At 37.9% G+C, this 18,725-nt stretch overlaps 1 protein-coding gene and 1 long non-coding RNA gene across 3 annotated transcripts in view; one reads left to right on the top strand and one right to left on the bottom strand.

Annotated features, from left to right (window-relative positions):
* Window positions 1–217: 217 nt before the first annotated feature.
* Window positions 218–18,725, bottom strand: part of vapal (VAMP (vesicle-associated membrane protein)-associated protein A, like) — a 56,155-nt gene continuing 37,647 nt past the window's right edge. The window contains exons 2-7 of one of the 2 annotated variants that reach the window (XM_087239247.1): window positions 15,506–15,658; window positions 12,912–13,015; window positions 10,436–10,516; window positions 6,711–6,863; window positions 2,417–2,596; window positions 218–699 (exon numbers count right to left, since the gene is read on the bottom strand). In XM_087239247.1, coding sequence (XP_087095373.1) covers window positions 535–699; window positions 2,417–2,596; window positions 6,711–6,863; window positions 10,436–10,516; window positions 12,912–13,015; window positions 15,506–15,658 — 836 coding nt within the window. In that variant the 3' untranslated portion in view covers window positions 218–534. 2 annotated transcript variants of the gene reach the window in all.
* LOC147846602 (uncharacterized) lies at window positions 10,516–13,304 on the top strand. Its single transcript, XR_015479242.1, has 2 exons — window positions 10,516–11,463; window positions 11,723–13,304. It is a non-coding gene; the product is annotated as an uncharacterized LOC147846602 (long non-coding RNA).

Raw genomic sequence — 18,725 nt, 5'->3', positions numbered from 1 at the left:
GGTGTACCTAATAAAGTGGCCGGTAAGTGTGATATATATATATAATTAGTAAACCTTAAGTATTTCAGCAGCTCAAAAGTGTTGAGTTTTTAATTAAATAAATGCCAATTAAACCATATTTTCCTCAGCATCATCATTTTTAATCCAGTAAAAATCAGATGAAAAAATGAGCAAATAATCAAAACAGAACCACACAATCAAGCGAGGAGGCTTTCAGTATTTTTTGGTCTGTTTTTATTTCTTCAACGTCGTCTAATATGAGACAGTAGAGTGAACATCTGTGTGGATAAATGCTGTTCTGAGAGAAAGTACATGAATAATAATAATAATAATAATAATTAATTAATGATAATTACAGTAATAAAACAGTCTGCGTTGGTATTGTTAGGAACAGAAGAAGAACGAATGTACATGGAAGGAGGCACGTGTCGCTGGCTCGCGTCCGTCCGTCCGGTTAAAAACACTGAGTTTTAGTAAAACGCGTGGAGTTTGTCTGGAGGGAAGACGCAGCTTCAGTTCGTGATTTGAGACGCTCTACAGGATGAATTTCCCCAGGAAGAAGCCGATAAAGATGGCGGCGATGACCACCAGCAGCGAGGGCAGGGAGCCAGACACAGAGTCACGGCCCACAGACGTGCTGCTGTTGCTGGACACATGATCAGTGCGTGGCTGGAGCCGCCGCAGCCGCAGTCCCTCATCCTGGACACAACAATAACAATATTAATATTAACAGCAACACTAATTACAACACCAGCAATAATAATATTAACAGCAACACTAATTATAACACCAGCAATAATTATATTAACAGCAACACTAATTATAACACCAGCAATATTAATATTAACAGCAACACTAATTATAACACCAGCAATAATTATATTAATATTAACAGCAATACTAATTATAACACCAGCACTAATAATATTAATATGAATAGTGGCAATAATATAATACAATATTATATAAAGCCCGAATAGCAGTAAAAGCAATAAAATATTTATATTAATAGCAATAATAACAATAACAATAATAACAACAATAACAATCATAACAACAATAATAATAACAATATTAATAACAACAACAACAACAACAATAATAATAACAATAACAATAATAATAACAACAACAATAATAATAATAACAACAACAACAATAATAATAACAATAACAATATTAATAACAATAGCAATAATAATAACAATAATAATAATAACAATAACAATAATTACAATAATAATAATAATAACAATAATAATAACAATAATAACAACAACAATAATAAAAATAATAATAACAATAATAATAATAACAGCAATAATAATAACAACAATAATAATAACAATAACAACAATAACAATAATAATATTAATAATAACAATAATATTAACAATAACAATAATAATAATAATAATAATAATAATAACAATAATAATAACAATAATAATAATAATAATAACAATAGTAATAATAATAGTAATAACAATAATGCCATTGTTACGCTGGTCTGTGTTTATTTATTTCAATCATTTATTTATTTATTTGCTGTGGTCGTGTGCTTTCTGCGCTTGTTTGAGTTGTAGGTGGAGTTTACAAACGGCTCTTCCGGATTGGATGACGACGATGACATCACTCTCTCGCTCTCAAGATGTCTGGCTTGCGGTGCTCTGCGAATGCCAGGATTAATCCGCATGGTGCTCTTTTCAGTGTAATGTGTTCGTTAACTTTTTGATTATCTTTTCTTAATCGGTTAACTATTTTTGCTTCGCTTGTTTATTTTGAGACTTTGTTTATTTTTGTAGCAGGTAGTGGATATTATTTTTCATAGTCACGTTTTGTTATTTATTTAGTTCAGCGGAGGAAAGCAGTGGTCTGGACCCCTGGTGGGCCGCAAGAGAGCGCTAGAGGGTCCGCGAAAAACTTGGCAGAAACAAAAAATTATTTCCGAGATATTTTTGCCAATCCTAAAATTAATGACTATAAATTATTAATCCATATACAGTTTTATAATTTATATAAGTGAATACTTAATTGTACAGATTGAACAGATTCTTAATAACTTAAAGTACATTTCACTGAGAGTTTTGTATGGCGACAGTAAAAAAAATTATATTAGAGCCATGACTGTGGGGAGTCGACAATAGCCTGTCTAAAACGAAAATATTTCTCTTATCAGAAAACAAACACATATCCAACAGTAGTGTTAGATTTCCACAAATACAAATGTGACAGTTATTGATCACTTTAGTAATGATGATCAGACCTGAAGCTGCACAGCGCTCAACTGGACAAAAACATGGAGCGCAAGCGATGAGTCCTCTGTCCGATTCTCATAAACACTACTGCTGACACACAACCGGGTTGAAATAGGTCTTAAGACACATATGTGTGCTGTGCTGTAACATATACACACCTTGAGCTGGCGGTTCTCGTCGTGCAGTTTGCTGAGCTCCGTCTGCAGGCGTTTGCAGTCCTCCAGGATCCTCCGCATCTCAGAGTCATCGTGAGCTCCAGACAGAGGCTTCACCGACAGCAGACCGTCCGCTTTAGAGGAGTTCAGGACGGGCACTTTACACGCAGAGTCCACCTCATTCTAGAGGACACACACACACACACCAGAGTAAACACTGAAGAATATTCCTTTACATGCAACAAAAATAACACCATGTGATCATTATATTATAAAACAATAGAAAAAACACACACACTCACATATCTGAGGTTCACACAGTAGAATATTCCTTTACCAGCAACAAAATCTAAACAACTAGTGATTACAACATCAGAAAGGTCCGACCCTTCCTATCTGAACATGCAGCTCAACTCCTTGTTCAAGCTCTTGTTCTCTCCAGACTGGACTATTGCAACTCTCTACTAGCCGGGCTCCCAGCTAACTCTATCAAGCCTCTTCAGCTGCTCCAGAACGCAGCAGCACGAGTGGTCTTCAATGAACCTAAACGAGCACATGTCACTCCGCTGCTCATCCGTTTGCACTGGCTGCCAGTTGCTCTGATGTTTGCTTACAAAGAGACTTCTGGCTTTGCTCCTTCTTATCTGCTCTCACTTCTGCAGATGTATGTGTCCTCCAGAAACTTGCGTTCTGTGAATGAACGTCGCCTCGTGGTTCATCCCAAAGAGGGAAGAAATCACTTTCCCGAACTCTCGCATTCAATCTGCCCAGTTGGTGGAATGAACTCCCTAACTGCATCAGAACGGCAGAGTCACTCGCTGTCTTCAAGAAACCACTAAAAACTCAACTATTTAGTCTCCACTTCCCTTCCTAATCTGCAATTGCCTCTCTGGCTCCACTGCTAACTACATAAAATAAATTGAAAGAAAAAAAAAAACTACTGATGTTTTGCTTCTTACACTTTACAGACCTGAAACTTGCCTACAGCACTTCTTCATTGTTGCTCTTATAGTTGTGTAAGTTGCTTCCTTGTCCTCATTTGTAAGTCGCTTTGGATAAAAGCGTCTGCTGAATGACTAAATGTAAATTATTATAGTTGAAAAAAGCAAGGAGCATATAAAATATAATAAATATGTGTTTGTAAAGCACCCTATAGAATTTGTGAGGGATGTACTCACAAATGCTGAGCACTATATAGTTGAAGTCAGAATTATTAGCCCCCCTTTGAATATTGTTTACTATATTTCTCGCTTATTTAAATACCTTCTGTCCGCTTGTGTTGATTTGTGTGTACCCTGGACTCCTGAACCCAAGTCAGTCTCTGTGTATTTGTGCACACTTGGCAAATAAAGCTCATTCTGATGCTGATTTCAAGGCTTTTCTGCAAACCTTTACATTTACATGTAGACACTAGACACATGCAGACATGTAGACACATTAAACACTAGAATTTGTTGATTTTACAATGTTATTTGCATTACAATTACTTCAATCTACTTTGGCCTAGCCTGAGGGTACAGCTAATAGCGGCGTTTCCACTGTCGTGCCTGAAGCGAGTGAGCTAGTGTGAGAGTAGCTATCACTTCCAGGGCCTGATCGGGCCAAAGTAGGGCTTCCTTGGGGCTGGTCTTTTTGGGAAAGCTGAATACCTTGGGCCAAAGTGAGCCAGCTAGGGTGTCAAGTAGGCTAGGGCGGTAGCCAAATTTTGATACCGTCAAACCTCCTCCCTATTTTACCCCGGTATCAGGTATTACCGTGCATAATAAAAAAACATGACGTAGGGCGACCTGAGGTTCGCGGTCACCTGTTTATCTTGTTTGTATTAGAGATCTGCGTTTGACACACACACAGAGAGAGCGAGAGAGACGCACAGCACCACACTCTCTCTCACACACACACACACACACAAACAGAGCGAGCGAGCAAGCGAGAGGGAGAGAGAGAGACGCACAGCACCACGCGCGCTTGCTCTCTCTCTCTCTCTCTCTCTCTCTGTGTGTGTGTGTGTGTGTGTGTGTGTGTGTGTGTGTGTTTCCGAATAAAGCGCAGGAGCGGTCAGTAACTTAAAAGGGAGCGGTCGCGCGGTCTTACAGTATCGCTTCCGAGCAAGCGAGCACGCGTGCATCCACGTGGATGCTGTCTGTGTGTGTGTGTGTGTGTCTCTCTCTCTCTCATTCATACACGCACACGCATACGCACACGCACACGCACACACGCACGCACACACGCACACACACACACACACACACACACACACACACACACACACACACACACACACACACACACACACACACACACAGCAGGTGACTTGGTGCGTGACTCGAATCTTCCCTCACCTCTCTCTCCTCCACACTGTCCCGTCATGACAATCACGCATACTCATTTGTAGACATTAAATAAATAATATTTATTATTTAATGCTTGTCTCCTACTTTAGTGAATTGTTTTTTATGACTGTATTAGAACTGACACCGTTGCTATTTTTAGATCCCGCGGTATACCATATTACCGTATTACCGCCGAAGCCTAGCGTCAGGGTAGGGCTGTGCAATTAATCGAAAATCCGATTTCGTTTATGGCTTCTAACGATTATGAAAAACCATTAATCGAGATAAACGATTATTGCATCATAAACCAAAAGTGCCAAAGACCGCGTGCTTATGTGTGTGTGCAACACGCGCACACACATAAGCACACGGTCAGCATTCGGTCTCATTCGCACAATGAGACGAGCAGAGGAGCGCAGACATCTAAAGTCATCTTAACATCAGCGCTTTAATGGTCAAATAGGTGTCAAAACATGGTGATTAGTGATTATTCATATTAACCCTCATTTGCATAATAAACAAACGAGTTGAAAATCAAAAGACACGCGAAAGAGAAAGCATTAAAGTGGCAGTGCGAAATGCTGCCGCCTATTTTATCATTAATCTAACGATGAGAAAATTCCTCGCTGCTCTTGATTGAAGGATTTTGCAGCTAAAGCGTTTTTCTTAGGGTGAAGATGCTTAAATCACAGTTTGTTTCATATTTTTATTCTACTGTATTTATTTCTCTTTCCTTTGCAGGGTGGAAATAACTGTATATATATACAGTTGTAGTCAGAATTATTAGCCCTCCTGAATATTAGCAACCCTTTTCCCCCAATTTCTGTTTAATGGAAAGAAGTTTTTTTTCTGAACATGATAGTTTTGATATCTCATGTCTAATTACTGATTTGTTTTATCTTTGCTATGATGACAGTACATAACATTTTACTAGATGTTTTTCAAAATACAAGCATTCAGATTAAAGTGCAATTCAAAAGCTTAATTACAGTAATTAGGCAAGGCATTGTATAACAGTAGTTTCTTCTGCAGACAATCAAACATATATAGCTTAAGGGGGATAATAATATTGACCTTAAAATGGGTTTCAAAATATTTAAACCTGCTTTAATTCTAGCAAAAATAAAACAAATAAGACTTTCTCCAGAAGAAAAAAAATATTAGAGGAAATACAGTTAAAATTTCTTGCTCTGTTTAACATAATTTGGGAAATATTTATTAAAAAAAACTAAATTCTCAGGAGCGCTGATTATTTTGACTTCAACTGATAATCGTTTTGAATAATCGTGATTACAATTATGACCAAAATAATCGTGATTATGATTTTTTCCAAAATCGAGCAGCCCTACGTCAGGGCGAAGTGAAAGCAGAGGCAGAGTTTGGTAAAGTCTGGTAAAGATGGTGTGCCGCCATTACACTAGTTTTCTGATCACGCACAAGTACATGTACCAAAACATAAATAAATAAGGGGGGGGGGGAAGCTACTGGTCAATTAAAAATATTCCATAAAACACCTCATAGGCTAGGGGTCATTCTGCTTATGATCGCCTTTATGTATTCTTTTAAACGCAAGGCTGTTGCATAACATAATAAAGCAGATTTAATTTATAAGTGATATTTCTTTGTGCACAGGTTGTGTGACGTTTGCTTTGTGGGGGTGTTCTGGGATGAGGTTTCCATGTTGCACGGCAGGTCATTAGCCTGGCAGTGGAAACGCCCACTGCTCAAGCTCCTGTGCTATTAGCCCGGCCCGATAAGAGCTCTGGCTCACACTGGCCTGACAGTGAAACTGCGGCTATTGATTGAGCAGGAAATGATGCACATCTTGATGACATCACCTGTCTGACAGAGCACTGTGGGTAAAACACGCCAACATCTTAAGTGATTCAGTTCAGTCCTTTCCATCATTACAGCGGCGCTCAGTGTTTGTTTATGGATGTGCTCTGTCCTGCTGACCTCTGACCTACCCTCCTGAAGGCTCTGCTGTCCTGCCTGCTCTGACTCTCACATTGCTGACCTCTGACCTCTGTGATCTCTGACCCTGAGCTCCTGCTGCTGACCCCAGGAGGAAACGGAGGACGTCTGAAGAGCCGAGCGGCAGAAATCCAGTTCTCCAAATACTGCACACCAAGCGGAGCAGCAACAAACAGGAAGTAACATCAGCAGTGTGTCTGTCTGACAGCAGGTGTATACCTTCTAGCAACTGCTAAGGCAGGTCGCATGAAGAGATACAGCTGCAGCCGGACGTTAATGAGAACTATTTTTATTAGATATTACATTAAAAAATAACTGTCTTTTACTAGTCTAACACTAAAACTGTTTATATTATTCATTAAATGAGCCATTAATTGTATTTTGTTAATGTTAAGAGTAATGATGAAACAGTCATTTTGACAAAAAAATCATGTTATTTATTAAATTATCCATTAATTTGTAATTTATTAATGTCCTTCCATACCACAACCCTAAACCCAACCCTCACAGTAATGTAAAAACAAACATTACTACAAGAATATTCATATTACTTATTAAATTACCCATTAATTGTCATTTATTAATGTATATCCCCACCCCAACTCTACACCCAACCCTCACAGTAATGTAAAAACATTAATAATACAAGAAAACTCATGTTATTTTATTAAATTACCCATTATCTGTAATTTATTAATGTCTATCCCCACCCCAAACATAAACTCAGCCCCTTACAGTAATGTAGAAACAGTAATTATGACTAGGATATTCATATTATTTTCTTAAATTACCCATTAATTGTATTTTATTAATGTCTATCCCCACCCCAACCATAAACTCAACCCTCACAGTAATGTAAAAATAGAAATGATGTTGAGAATATTCGTATTATTTTCTTAAATTACCCAATAATTGTAGTTTACTACCATCTTCCATTACCCCAACTCTAAACCTAACCGTCACAATAATGTTAAAACAGAAATCTTGATGCCATACTGATTAATATTTTTTAATTATATGTAATTGCATATTTATATTGAATGTAAACTATTAGCACTCCTCTGAAACTTTAACTATTTTTCACGTTTTCCAAACCATGTTAAACAATGTGCGAATGTTTTTTAGATGATTTCCTATAATGATTTTCTTGTGGTGAAAGTTTGGCTGGGAATTTTTTTTTTTTAATCTGCTGTGGTCAATATTTTTAGCCCCCTTAAGACAGTCTATAATTTATCATGTACAGAACAAACCACTGTTAGACAATGACTTGCCTAATTAACCTAGTAAAGCCAGTAAACGTCACTTTAAGGGTGCTGTATTTAAGTTTACATTTTATTCTACAGCATAAAAATACCCTTATATATGTGCAGATATTTCAGAAACATGCAGAAAACCACTGCTGAAGTCAGATATTCAGCTTTGAACATGTGCGTTACTTGCTGGAACGGCTGTCTTTGTTTTGATTATTTAACCCGCCCAATGCCAGTTCAGCCAATTATATTTAAATATAAATATAGTCTACTGTTAGTTTGTCGGATCATGTCGCCTTTGCTTTTGCCTTCAGTAATTTTATGTAAAGAATTGTAATGTGTATATGCATTTATTATATTTTCAATGTTTAAGCCCCCTGTGGACAGGTGTTGAGAATTAGCAAGATTGCTAAAACACTTAAACAAATGCATTTGGTTGTCCAGAGTAATTGTGATGTCCATGTCGAATAAATAAATCATTTCAGCACTCCGGGTTGCCAGATGGTGGAAAACAGCCTATTTCATTCATTCAGTCATGAAGGCTCTAAAAGCATGCGTCCGTGAACAAAATGTGACCTCTGGTGGACAGTAGCAGACTCCGAAATGAGGCGCAGATTCAGAGTTTCACATGAGGTTATTAATTAGCAAATAATATAAATATTGCGAATGTAAACATTAGGTGACACAATGTAAACTCGTGTCCTAAAAACACGCTACATGATGAGATACGCAGAGATGAGCAGTTTGGCTGTTTGCAGCAGACGAAACACAATGTAAATATGACAAATGAAATGTAAACACAGCCATTCAGAAGCACAGAATAGTGCACTCACTGCACTCCAGCACAATGCTGAGCTTTATAATCTAATAAATACACATTAAACCTCACAGTTCAATATCAGACTTTTTATTTTTCAGATCTGAGCTGAACTATCTGCTGCTGCTTTCAGTAGTATGGCAATGCATGTCCTGTAAAATGCCATTCAGACTCACATTATGAGCATTGAACACTGAATAAAGCACATGAGCTGTACCTGAGCTGATTGTCAGTTTTCTGCTGTTCAGCTGTGAGAAATAGACGCCGTTTCTAATATGTTCATTTCAGGTGTTGATTAGGACAAAAACTCCTTTTAATATGGAAAATATTTCTTCTATCACAGTCACGGAGGGTCGCGGAGTGTGTGGTCAAAATAACAACAAAAGTTTAATTTAACTTATTTTGACTTATTTTTGCCGTTTGACATGTGAAATTTCATTTAATTATAGCAAAAGATATGTCAAAGCCAGCCTGATCTCACGAGGAAACGCAAGTATTTTACGTTTTGCTAGTTTAGTGGCTTATTCGTACGAATTTGTACGAGTTCTGTCGTACGAAATGGTACGATTTTAAAAGGAGGGGTGGCACCTAACCCCAACCGTCATTGGGGGATGAGCAAATCGTACTAAATTGTACGAATTAGATCATACGAATTAGCCACTAAATGAAAAAGTTATGAATTGCCATGAGATTGTGTTGGTCAAAGCGCAAGTATGACCCCGAATATGTAAAGCATGGATTTACATATATTGATGGCAAAAAAGACTTAAAGCCTCAGTGTGTCATAAGAAGCATAAGTAAGGTGCTCTCACAAGAGAGCACGAAATCGTCTAAATTAAAAGGACATTTAGAAACCAGACAATATGTTTTATTAACAGTTTAGTTCATGGTAACGGAACCTATCCTTACCCTAACCACTGTTTACAGTATTTGTCATTTTTACTCTGTATTATTTCTATAATTTGATACATTTTGTTAAATGACAGCAGTAAAATAGTGTTTATTTGTAAGTCTTTTTATCTGTCACTACTTGTGTATGATAACAAATAAATACAAACTAATTATAATTCCAAAAATTGTATTATAGTTCCTAAAAATTTGGGCCATGGCTTGATGACAAGGCAAAAATGTGGGTCTCATGGCCAAACCAGTTGAGAACCCCTGTTCTATCGCATATTGCTGCTTTTAGTCAGAACTTGACCTAAATCAGCGAGAAATCAGCCTTTAGGCTCGACAGTAAGGCACACTGCTGTTGGTGTCATTAATCTGGCAACCTGCGCTTGCTTGTGTTTTCATCCAGGAATGCAATACCTGGTTTAACCACTGGGTGTCAAACTTACATACTACCCCTTTAAGCTGCACTAGTATGCTGGAAAAAATCTAGTCAAATATTGTGTGCTGTCATCATTGCAAAAACAGGAGTTATTAAAACTATTGCGGTTAAAAATGCACAGAAAAATATGTGTCTGACCAGATGAAACATAATTTGAACATAACAGACAACTTGTAGCTCTGTGTCAATGCTGATGGAGGCGTTTCTGACACACACACACACACACACACACACACACACACACACACACACACACACACACACACACACACACGAGTAAGCACGCACGCACAGGGTGGAGTGAGCTGCAGTACTCACCACTTTATCGTTTTCAGACGGCAGCTCAAACACACATCTGAGTTTGGAATCCATGAGCTCATCGGGTTTCGCGTCTTTCCACTGAAACACACGAGAAACGGGCAACTGATCACACACACACACACACACACGTACAAACTCCCATATATACAGTACATGCATACATACATACACACACACACACACACACACACACTGACATACACACAGCCACAAAACTCACATAGATATGTGTGTGAGTGTACATGTGTGAGAGGGTATATACATACATACATACATACATGCATGCATATATATATATACACACACACACCTACAGTGTACACTATCATGTCTTGGTTACATACACAGCTCAGCACTGTGATGTCTTGATGTGAGCAGCGTTATTCATACAGTGCTCAGCATAATTGAGCACATCTCCTTTTGAAGATGAACGTGTTCCTCCATTTCTCAGTGAGTATAGGCAGTGTGTTTTGGTGCATTTAAACAAAGCAGATTTATTAAACAGATTTATTTATTACAATAATACTTTAGTCACCAACCATATGGAGAAATTGCAAGATAAAACTATTATATTCAAGCAAAATATCGCAAAAAAACAATTACAACTAACAAAATTTCAACTCAACTTTTACATTCTGTTGCTTCTTGTAATTTTTCCTTTTTTTTAAATTTGTTTTTAATATTTTTCTCTAACATATAAATGTGGCTGTACTAGCGTTTTGAGCGTTATCGTTAGTTATTTTGTTAGATAAGCTCCAGATTTGGCTTCAGTACTGACCAATCTAATGTATATGCACAAATATAACAGTGTAGAGCTTCCTATTAACAATATGAATTGAAAAGAGAGATGTGTGAGGGGTGTACTTGTATATGCTGAGCACTGTATGTTTATTTTTAATAGAAATATGCAATATTGAAATGTGGATTTTTCCAGTACTGTGCATCTCCTGCATGTGGGAAACTCCAGCTCATTTCATTAAAACACTTTCTACAACTCTACACCAAAACAGTGGTCCTCAATTCCAGTCCTCAGCCCCCCGCCATGCACATTTGATCCGTCCCTCTTATCTGACACGGGAGGATTAGTTCATGGATCTGAATCAGGTGTGTTAAGTAAGGAATGCACAGGGTAGGGGGCCGAGGACCAGAAATGACAACCCGTGCACTAAAATAATAAGTCTGATTGGATTTTGACAGACTGCAGATTTCATTCACTGTACACTTACTGTATTACAATCAACTCAGAGCTGATGGAGGAGCACTGCATTAAACACACACTGAGAGAAAACTGTGTGTTTGCTGCCCTCTGCTGCTCTCAACGTGGAAATACAGCACTGAACAACAGATGAACACACACTGACATACACATACACTCATGCGCACACACACGCATGCACATGCTCCCACATACACACTCTCACACACATATACACACATGGTCTCTCACGTACTCCAATAGTATCTGGATGCAGCCTTTATGATGCAAGCTGAGATTGCATCACTCAGCGATGCAATGTCAGACACAATGCACTCAATGGAGTGAGTGACATCACTGTGACGTGTAGGGTTAGGGGTGGGGTTAGGTGAGCGCATTAAAAAGCATTGGATGCAGCTCAGATTGCACTGCACCAGGTCTGCATCCAGATCCCTCTCACACACGCGCACACACACGCACGCACACACACACACGCACACGCACGCACGCACACGGACGCGCACGCACGCACGCACACGCACGCACGCACGCACTCTCACATACACACACTTCCACACACACGCGCGCACTCTCACATACACACACTTCCACACACGCGCGCACTCACACATTCACACACTTCCACACACAAACTCTCTTAAGCCGCCTTTTCACTGCACATGACATTTGGACACGACTGTCGGAATACGCCCCCTTGTGGCAGTCGCACAGTATTTTCAGTGTTGCCGTGCACCATAGGGGAGAAGCTGATTCTCACGGTGTCCAAAATAAAGAAGGGCAATAGCAAGAGCCTTTATTCTCGGTGCGTTTACATTGTTTAATGGATGAATAAATACTAGAAACTCATTGACCGCTAAAATATTGGAGGGAATGTGGAGACAACATTAAAAATCTATATTTTTATTACTTTCTTACATGCATTTATGAACAGAAAAGGTTTTTTCTTTAATATAGACTTTTTATAATTCAAAAAATAACCAAATAAAATACTATTTCTCATCTTGTGTGCACGGATCTGCTTGGACAACACTGAAATACATCATATCCGGTCGGCAGATCGCTTACGGTCTAGCCGCAGGAGTTCAAATATTTCAACGGATCCGCAGCTCAATTCGGACCCAAATTTTCCACATACGAAGATGATTGGAACTCAATGCAGCTCCCGGACTGCCGCTTGTCGTTTGTGGTGGAAAGGAGGCTTTACTCACAGACTCTCACACACACACACATTCTCTGACACACACACTGGTCTCTCACCATGGCTTCTGTGTCTGAGACTGCCGGCGGGGCGAAGATGGTCTGTACCATGAACTTGTGTTTGCTTTTCTCATTGGGGTCGTAATCAAACGGTTGCAGCATAACTGTGACAAAAACACAAACATCAACACACACACACACACACACACACACACACACACACACACACACACACATTTATAGATAAACTATAAAATTCAGAGTCAAAATTACTTCAAAACTCCTCATCTTTTGTTCTCGGGTCATTGAATATTAAAAAATAATAATAAGCAATATTTAAAACAATCTGAAAACAAAAACAAGTAAATAAATCAGATTATTAAATAAAGTAAAGAAGAATCTCATCATGAAAACAAGACAGTAGAATAAAAAAGGTAAAAAAAAAAAAAAGAATATTAAGAAAGTCCGAGGCCATGGTGCTCCACCGGAAAAAGGTGGTTTGCCATCTCCAGGATGGAGGAAGTCCTTACCCCAGGTGGAGGAGTTATAGTATCCTGGGGTTTTGTTCAGGAGTGAGGGAAGGATGTAACGTGAGATTGACAGGCGGATTAGTGCAGCGGCAGCAGTAATGCAGATAATATATCGGTCCGTTGTGGTGAAGAAGGAGCTGAGCCGAAAGGCAAAGCTCTTATTTACTGGTCATTCTATGATCCTACTCTCACCTATGCTCATAAGCTTTGGGTCAAGACTGAAAGGACAAGATCTCAGATACAAGCAGGTGAAATGAGTTTCCTTCACAGAGTGAAGTATCTTGTTTGTTACAAAATATCTTGTTTGTTGCAAGGGACATGAATGAATTCCCTGAATGAAAGAGCCAAACTGCAGTTAAAGTCCAACATTTAATCATTTCAATTCAGCTTTATTTGTATAGCGCTTTTACAATGTAGATTGTGTCAAAGCAGCTTCACATAAATGGTCATAGTAACTGGAACAGTGTGGTTCAGTAACTGGAACAGTGTGGTTCAGGTTTTAGTGTTTAAGTTCAGTTCAGTTCAGTTCAGCTCAGTTCAGTGTGATTTAATCATTACTGAGAGTTCAAACACTGAAGAGCAAATTCATCGATGCGTAGCTCTACCAATCCTGAACCATGAGAGGCAGTGGCGACAGCGGAGAGGGAAAAAACTTCACCTGATAGGAGTGAAGAAAAAAAAACCTTGAGAGAACCAGACTCAGTTGGGCACGACCATTTTAATTTCTCCGCTGGCCAAAAGTCTTGTACAGAGCTTCAGTCACCGTGGTGGAGGCTGGAAGATGGCCTCAGCGAAGACTCGTCTGTCCCTTTAATAATTTGGCAAATAATTCGACTACAGATGTCCATGTAAACACCATCACTTTCTTCCCTGTGTGTGTGTGTATTTTGACTCTGAAACTCGCGCGTGCCCAAATAGACACTCCCACACCATCCCACTTTAGTTCCTCGTGACACTCCCCCTAAACAGAGCTGGACACGCCCACTTTTCTGACTTTTTCCAAAGTAGAGGTGTGAAAACACCCTGCTGAAACAAGGGGGCTTCATGGCCCTCTAATGATTTGCCTACATTTTGTTCAATCTGCCAGATTCAACTTTATGCAGACGATAGTTATTTATTTCTCCCACTCTGATATTTCATATGTTCAATCTTCCTTGCAGTTAGATTTCACTTTAATTTAGGAATGGTTCAATAAAAACAAACTTATACTAAATAAAAAGAAGTCTCGTAGCATGGAGTTAAAAAAATCTCAGCGGTTTCTCTCAGTAGACATAAACATTAGATTCGATGACGGGTCACAGTTGTCTAACGTCAGTGAATATAAATATCTAGGCCTTTGGCTCGATACTGAACTGTCCTTTAAACCCCATATTGATTTTATAATTAAAAGTCATATCGGTGCTTAGGTTCTCTCTATCGTTCTATTAATTGTTTTTCATTTAAAGTTAGAAAAAAATTGATCTCAATTAATTTTTTCTATTATTGATTACGCTGATATTATCTATAACAATACCTCTGATATCAATTTAAAACCTTTAAATACTGTCTTCAATTCTCTGTGTCGATTTGTATTAAGATGTCCTTATAGAACCCATCATTGTATATTATACGAAACACTTGGTTTGCTTCAACCCAAGTCCTGCAGACAGCATCATTGGTATTTGTTTTTTTTTAAATGTGTTTACTTTAATTTCCCTTCTTATTTTGTTCCATTTACATCATCATATTCGCTTCGTCATGTGCAACAGAATTATTTTTTTGTTCCCAGCATTTCTACAGAAAGTGGCCGCAGGTTCGCGGGCGCGGATGTTATTAATATTGGCTCCAAATTAAATGTTTATTTTTTATTTGCATATCAAATTGTTTGTACTTTTGATTAGATGTCATTGCTTATTTAGGCTTCAGATTGTGGGCAGTGTTTCAGGTGGAGTGTGCTGCTTGTTTGATTGTTTGTCTTGTCAAGTGTATGTACTTTATCATGTGTTGTACCATGTTTGATTTGTGAACTTTTTAGGGACCCCCTCGAAAATGAAAGGTGCTATCCCATTCAATAAATTCAAGTTCAGGAGTAAATGTCGTAGATTAGGAATGAATGAATTGTGAATGAACTGATGAATGACTAGCCTGAGATGGTGAGCGTGGCTCCTGGGTCGATGATGCCGCTGTTGGGTCGTACGCAGTATCTGCGCGGCGCTGTCGTCTTCACTTTGAAACATACTTTCCTCTCTGACGGATTCTTGAGCTTCAGGTTCGCAGTGACCACGTCTGTGAAAGGACCTGAAAACCAGACCAGAAAACACACACATTACAATACAAACCAACAATGATGAGCAAGAATATTGTGTGTATATATATTTTAATAGCGCTCTAGCACTAAACCCTCTGAGCACAAACTAGTTCTTCTGTATAATCAGCACTTGCTGTGTGTATGAGTGTATGCACATGCAGTGTTTCTTCCTGTACTGATAAACCTCCAGTGATTCACAGAGTTTTTTTCAATTTCATAAGGTTCCTTTCACAGCATCAATGTTGTAATGTAATTAAAATACAATCAGTTTAATAGACTTCAGCATTCCTTTAGTTGTTATAGTGTAAATGAGATAAAACGCTGTTTACACACACACATGCACGCCCTTCAGGAGCAGCCGATGAGCACAGACACTCCATTGATAATACTAGTGTAAAGTAAACGTTCATATTTTAAAGATATGGCGCAGAAAAATTTTATTAAATGCAGTGCTTCTTGTACAATCTGAGACCCACTTTATATCGTATACCATTCAGAGTTCATTGATAGTTGATATTTTAAGAAAACAGACCTTAAATGCGCCGATTGTGTAACGGCCTACAGCCCACCGGAAGCGTTTGACCCAGGTTACTGACTAATTTAAGACGTCCTTCTGCATACTTCTGCATAAACCCCCCTATTGGGTCATCTTGTTAAAGTCACTTTGGACAAAAGCCTAAATGACTAAATGTAAATGTGATCGACTTCTCTGTTTATTTAAAAAATTAAAAAAATATATTTAATAAAATAAAACAAAAACAAAAAAATATTTAATAAAATATATATAACTAAATATATCTTTGTTGAATTAAAGAATTAAAATATTTAATTAAATATAATCTATTTAAAAATAAATAAATAAATAAAATCTATTTAAATAAAATTCCACACACACACACGCGCACACACACACACACACGCACGCACGCACGCGCACACACATACACACACACACGCACACGCACACGCAAAACATTAAAACACAAAACATATATTCACATAGTAAGTATTTGTTAACATTATATTGAAACTTTTGTTTATATTTTCCAGAACAACTGACCACAGAGTTAAGGGACGAGAAAAAGACCAATCTGTAAACATGTTTTATACTTTAAATGAGGAAAGTAAACATGAATTATGGATGTGACAAAAAAAGTCTGTGAGTTTCCAGTCAACAACACACTTGGTAGAAATTCTGTGAATTAAACTGCTCAACCCAAAAGACACAATGATAATCAAAAGGAGAAGAGTTGCTCACTATAAAACAAAAATGATTGAGTTTATTTATTTAATATTTACCCATTTATGAGGGAAAAGTGTCGTTATGGATGTGGCATCTCTCTGTTATGGATGTGACAGATGTGCAGTTGCCACTTGTGTGAGTTTGGTAAATCAAATATAATAGTTTGAAAACATTGACAGATGCATTTTTGAGTATTTCTAAAGTACTGTAAAATACTTATAAAATAAAATAAATAAAATCTATATAAAAAAAACTACATACATTTTTATTTACTATATAATAAAATCTATATACTAAAACTAAATATTGTAAGTATACAAATATGCATACATATTATATAAATTTTTTTTCAATTAAAATATATTTAAACAAAATTAAAAATATATAATGATATATGATATTATGGTCATTATATATATATATATATATATATATATATATATATATATATATATATATATATATATATATTTATATATATATATATATATATATATATATATATATATATATATATATATATATATATATATATATATATATATATATTAAGGGTGGAGCCGAACCCGAATACGGTATTCGGAAAGGCACGAATAGCGTGTTTTTACGAATACTTGATTCGAACAAATACTTGAAAAATTATTTGTATTCGGGAGCAAGAAAAATGCTATATCAAAAAGCTGCGTTTCCTCATGAGACCACAGTGCATGCCCGCGTGAGTGAGTGAGTGAGTGGGAGCGAGAGAGAGAGAGAGAGAGAGAGAGAGAGAGAGAGAGAGAGAGAGAGAGAGAGAGAAGAGAGAGAGAGACAGACGCGCTCAGTCAGTAGTGGGAGGGCGGGGCGGAGGTGTCTGACACAAGCTTCATAGCAACAGACAGAAGGCTCGGCTGAGCGAAAAAAATACTTCACTGCATCGCTATTTTTTTAAATAGATTTTTGTACCTTAATTGGGTTCCAAATGCAGTTTATAAACTTGTAGCCGAGTTGAAGCGGAGTTTGTTCGGGATTCTATTACGCTGCATTATTGAAGTTTGCAATCGGGTGCTCTGTTTACGCAACGTTAGCTCTGTTAGCGCGGTAATTCAGACAATAGACTGTTGACAGAGTAACATTAACGTTCGTTTATAAAGGTTAAAACGATGCTTTTGCAGTTGTGTCGAATAGTATGCACTTATGGGAGTTATATGGTACGTCTAAATTACTGTCTTTTGCAGACAGCAAGATATATGCTATAGGCTAGTTAACCTTAGCATAGCTTCCCGTCACTTTTTATTAACTTGAAACTCCTCAAATACATTTGGGCACCATGAAAAAGAGTGAGAGTGCTGCTGAGCCATTTCTTGGTCCTCCACCAGTCAAAAGAAAAAAAAAACCTTCATGTTCTTTGTGGAAGCATTTTACAGTCAGTGGAGCTGCAGATAAAACAAAGTGATACTGTATAATGTTTACAAAAGTGAAATCAGCAGAGGCAGAGATATTAAACATCTGTCAACATCTCCTATGCATAATCATTCATTTCTTTTCGGCTAAATCCCTTTATCAATCTGGGGTTGCCACAGTGGAATGAACCACCAATTTATCCAGCAAATGTTTTACGCAGTGGCTGCCCTTCCAGCTGCTACCCAGCACTGGGAAACATCCATACACTCCCTTTCACACACATACAATAGGGACAATTTAGCTTACCCAATTCACCTGTATTGCATATGTTTGGACTGTGGGGGAAACCGGAGCACCCGGAGGAAACCCACGCCAACATGGGGAGAACCCAGTCAGGGCTCGAACCAGCAACCTTCTTGCTGTGAGGCGACAGC

This window comes from Danio rerio, chromosome 2 (genome assembly GCF_052040795.2).
Source record: "Danio rerio strain M-AB ecotype USA chromosome 2, GRCz13ab, whole genome shotgun sequence".
Classification (NCBI taxonomy): domain Eukaryota; kingdom Metazoa; phylum Chordata; class Actinopteri; order Cypriniformes; family Danionidae; genus Danio; species Danio rerio.
Note: the sequence above shows the minus strand (reverse complement) of the source record. Positions and strands in the feature narration are given on the sequence as shown.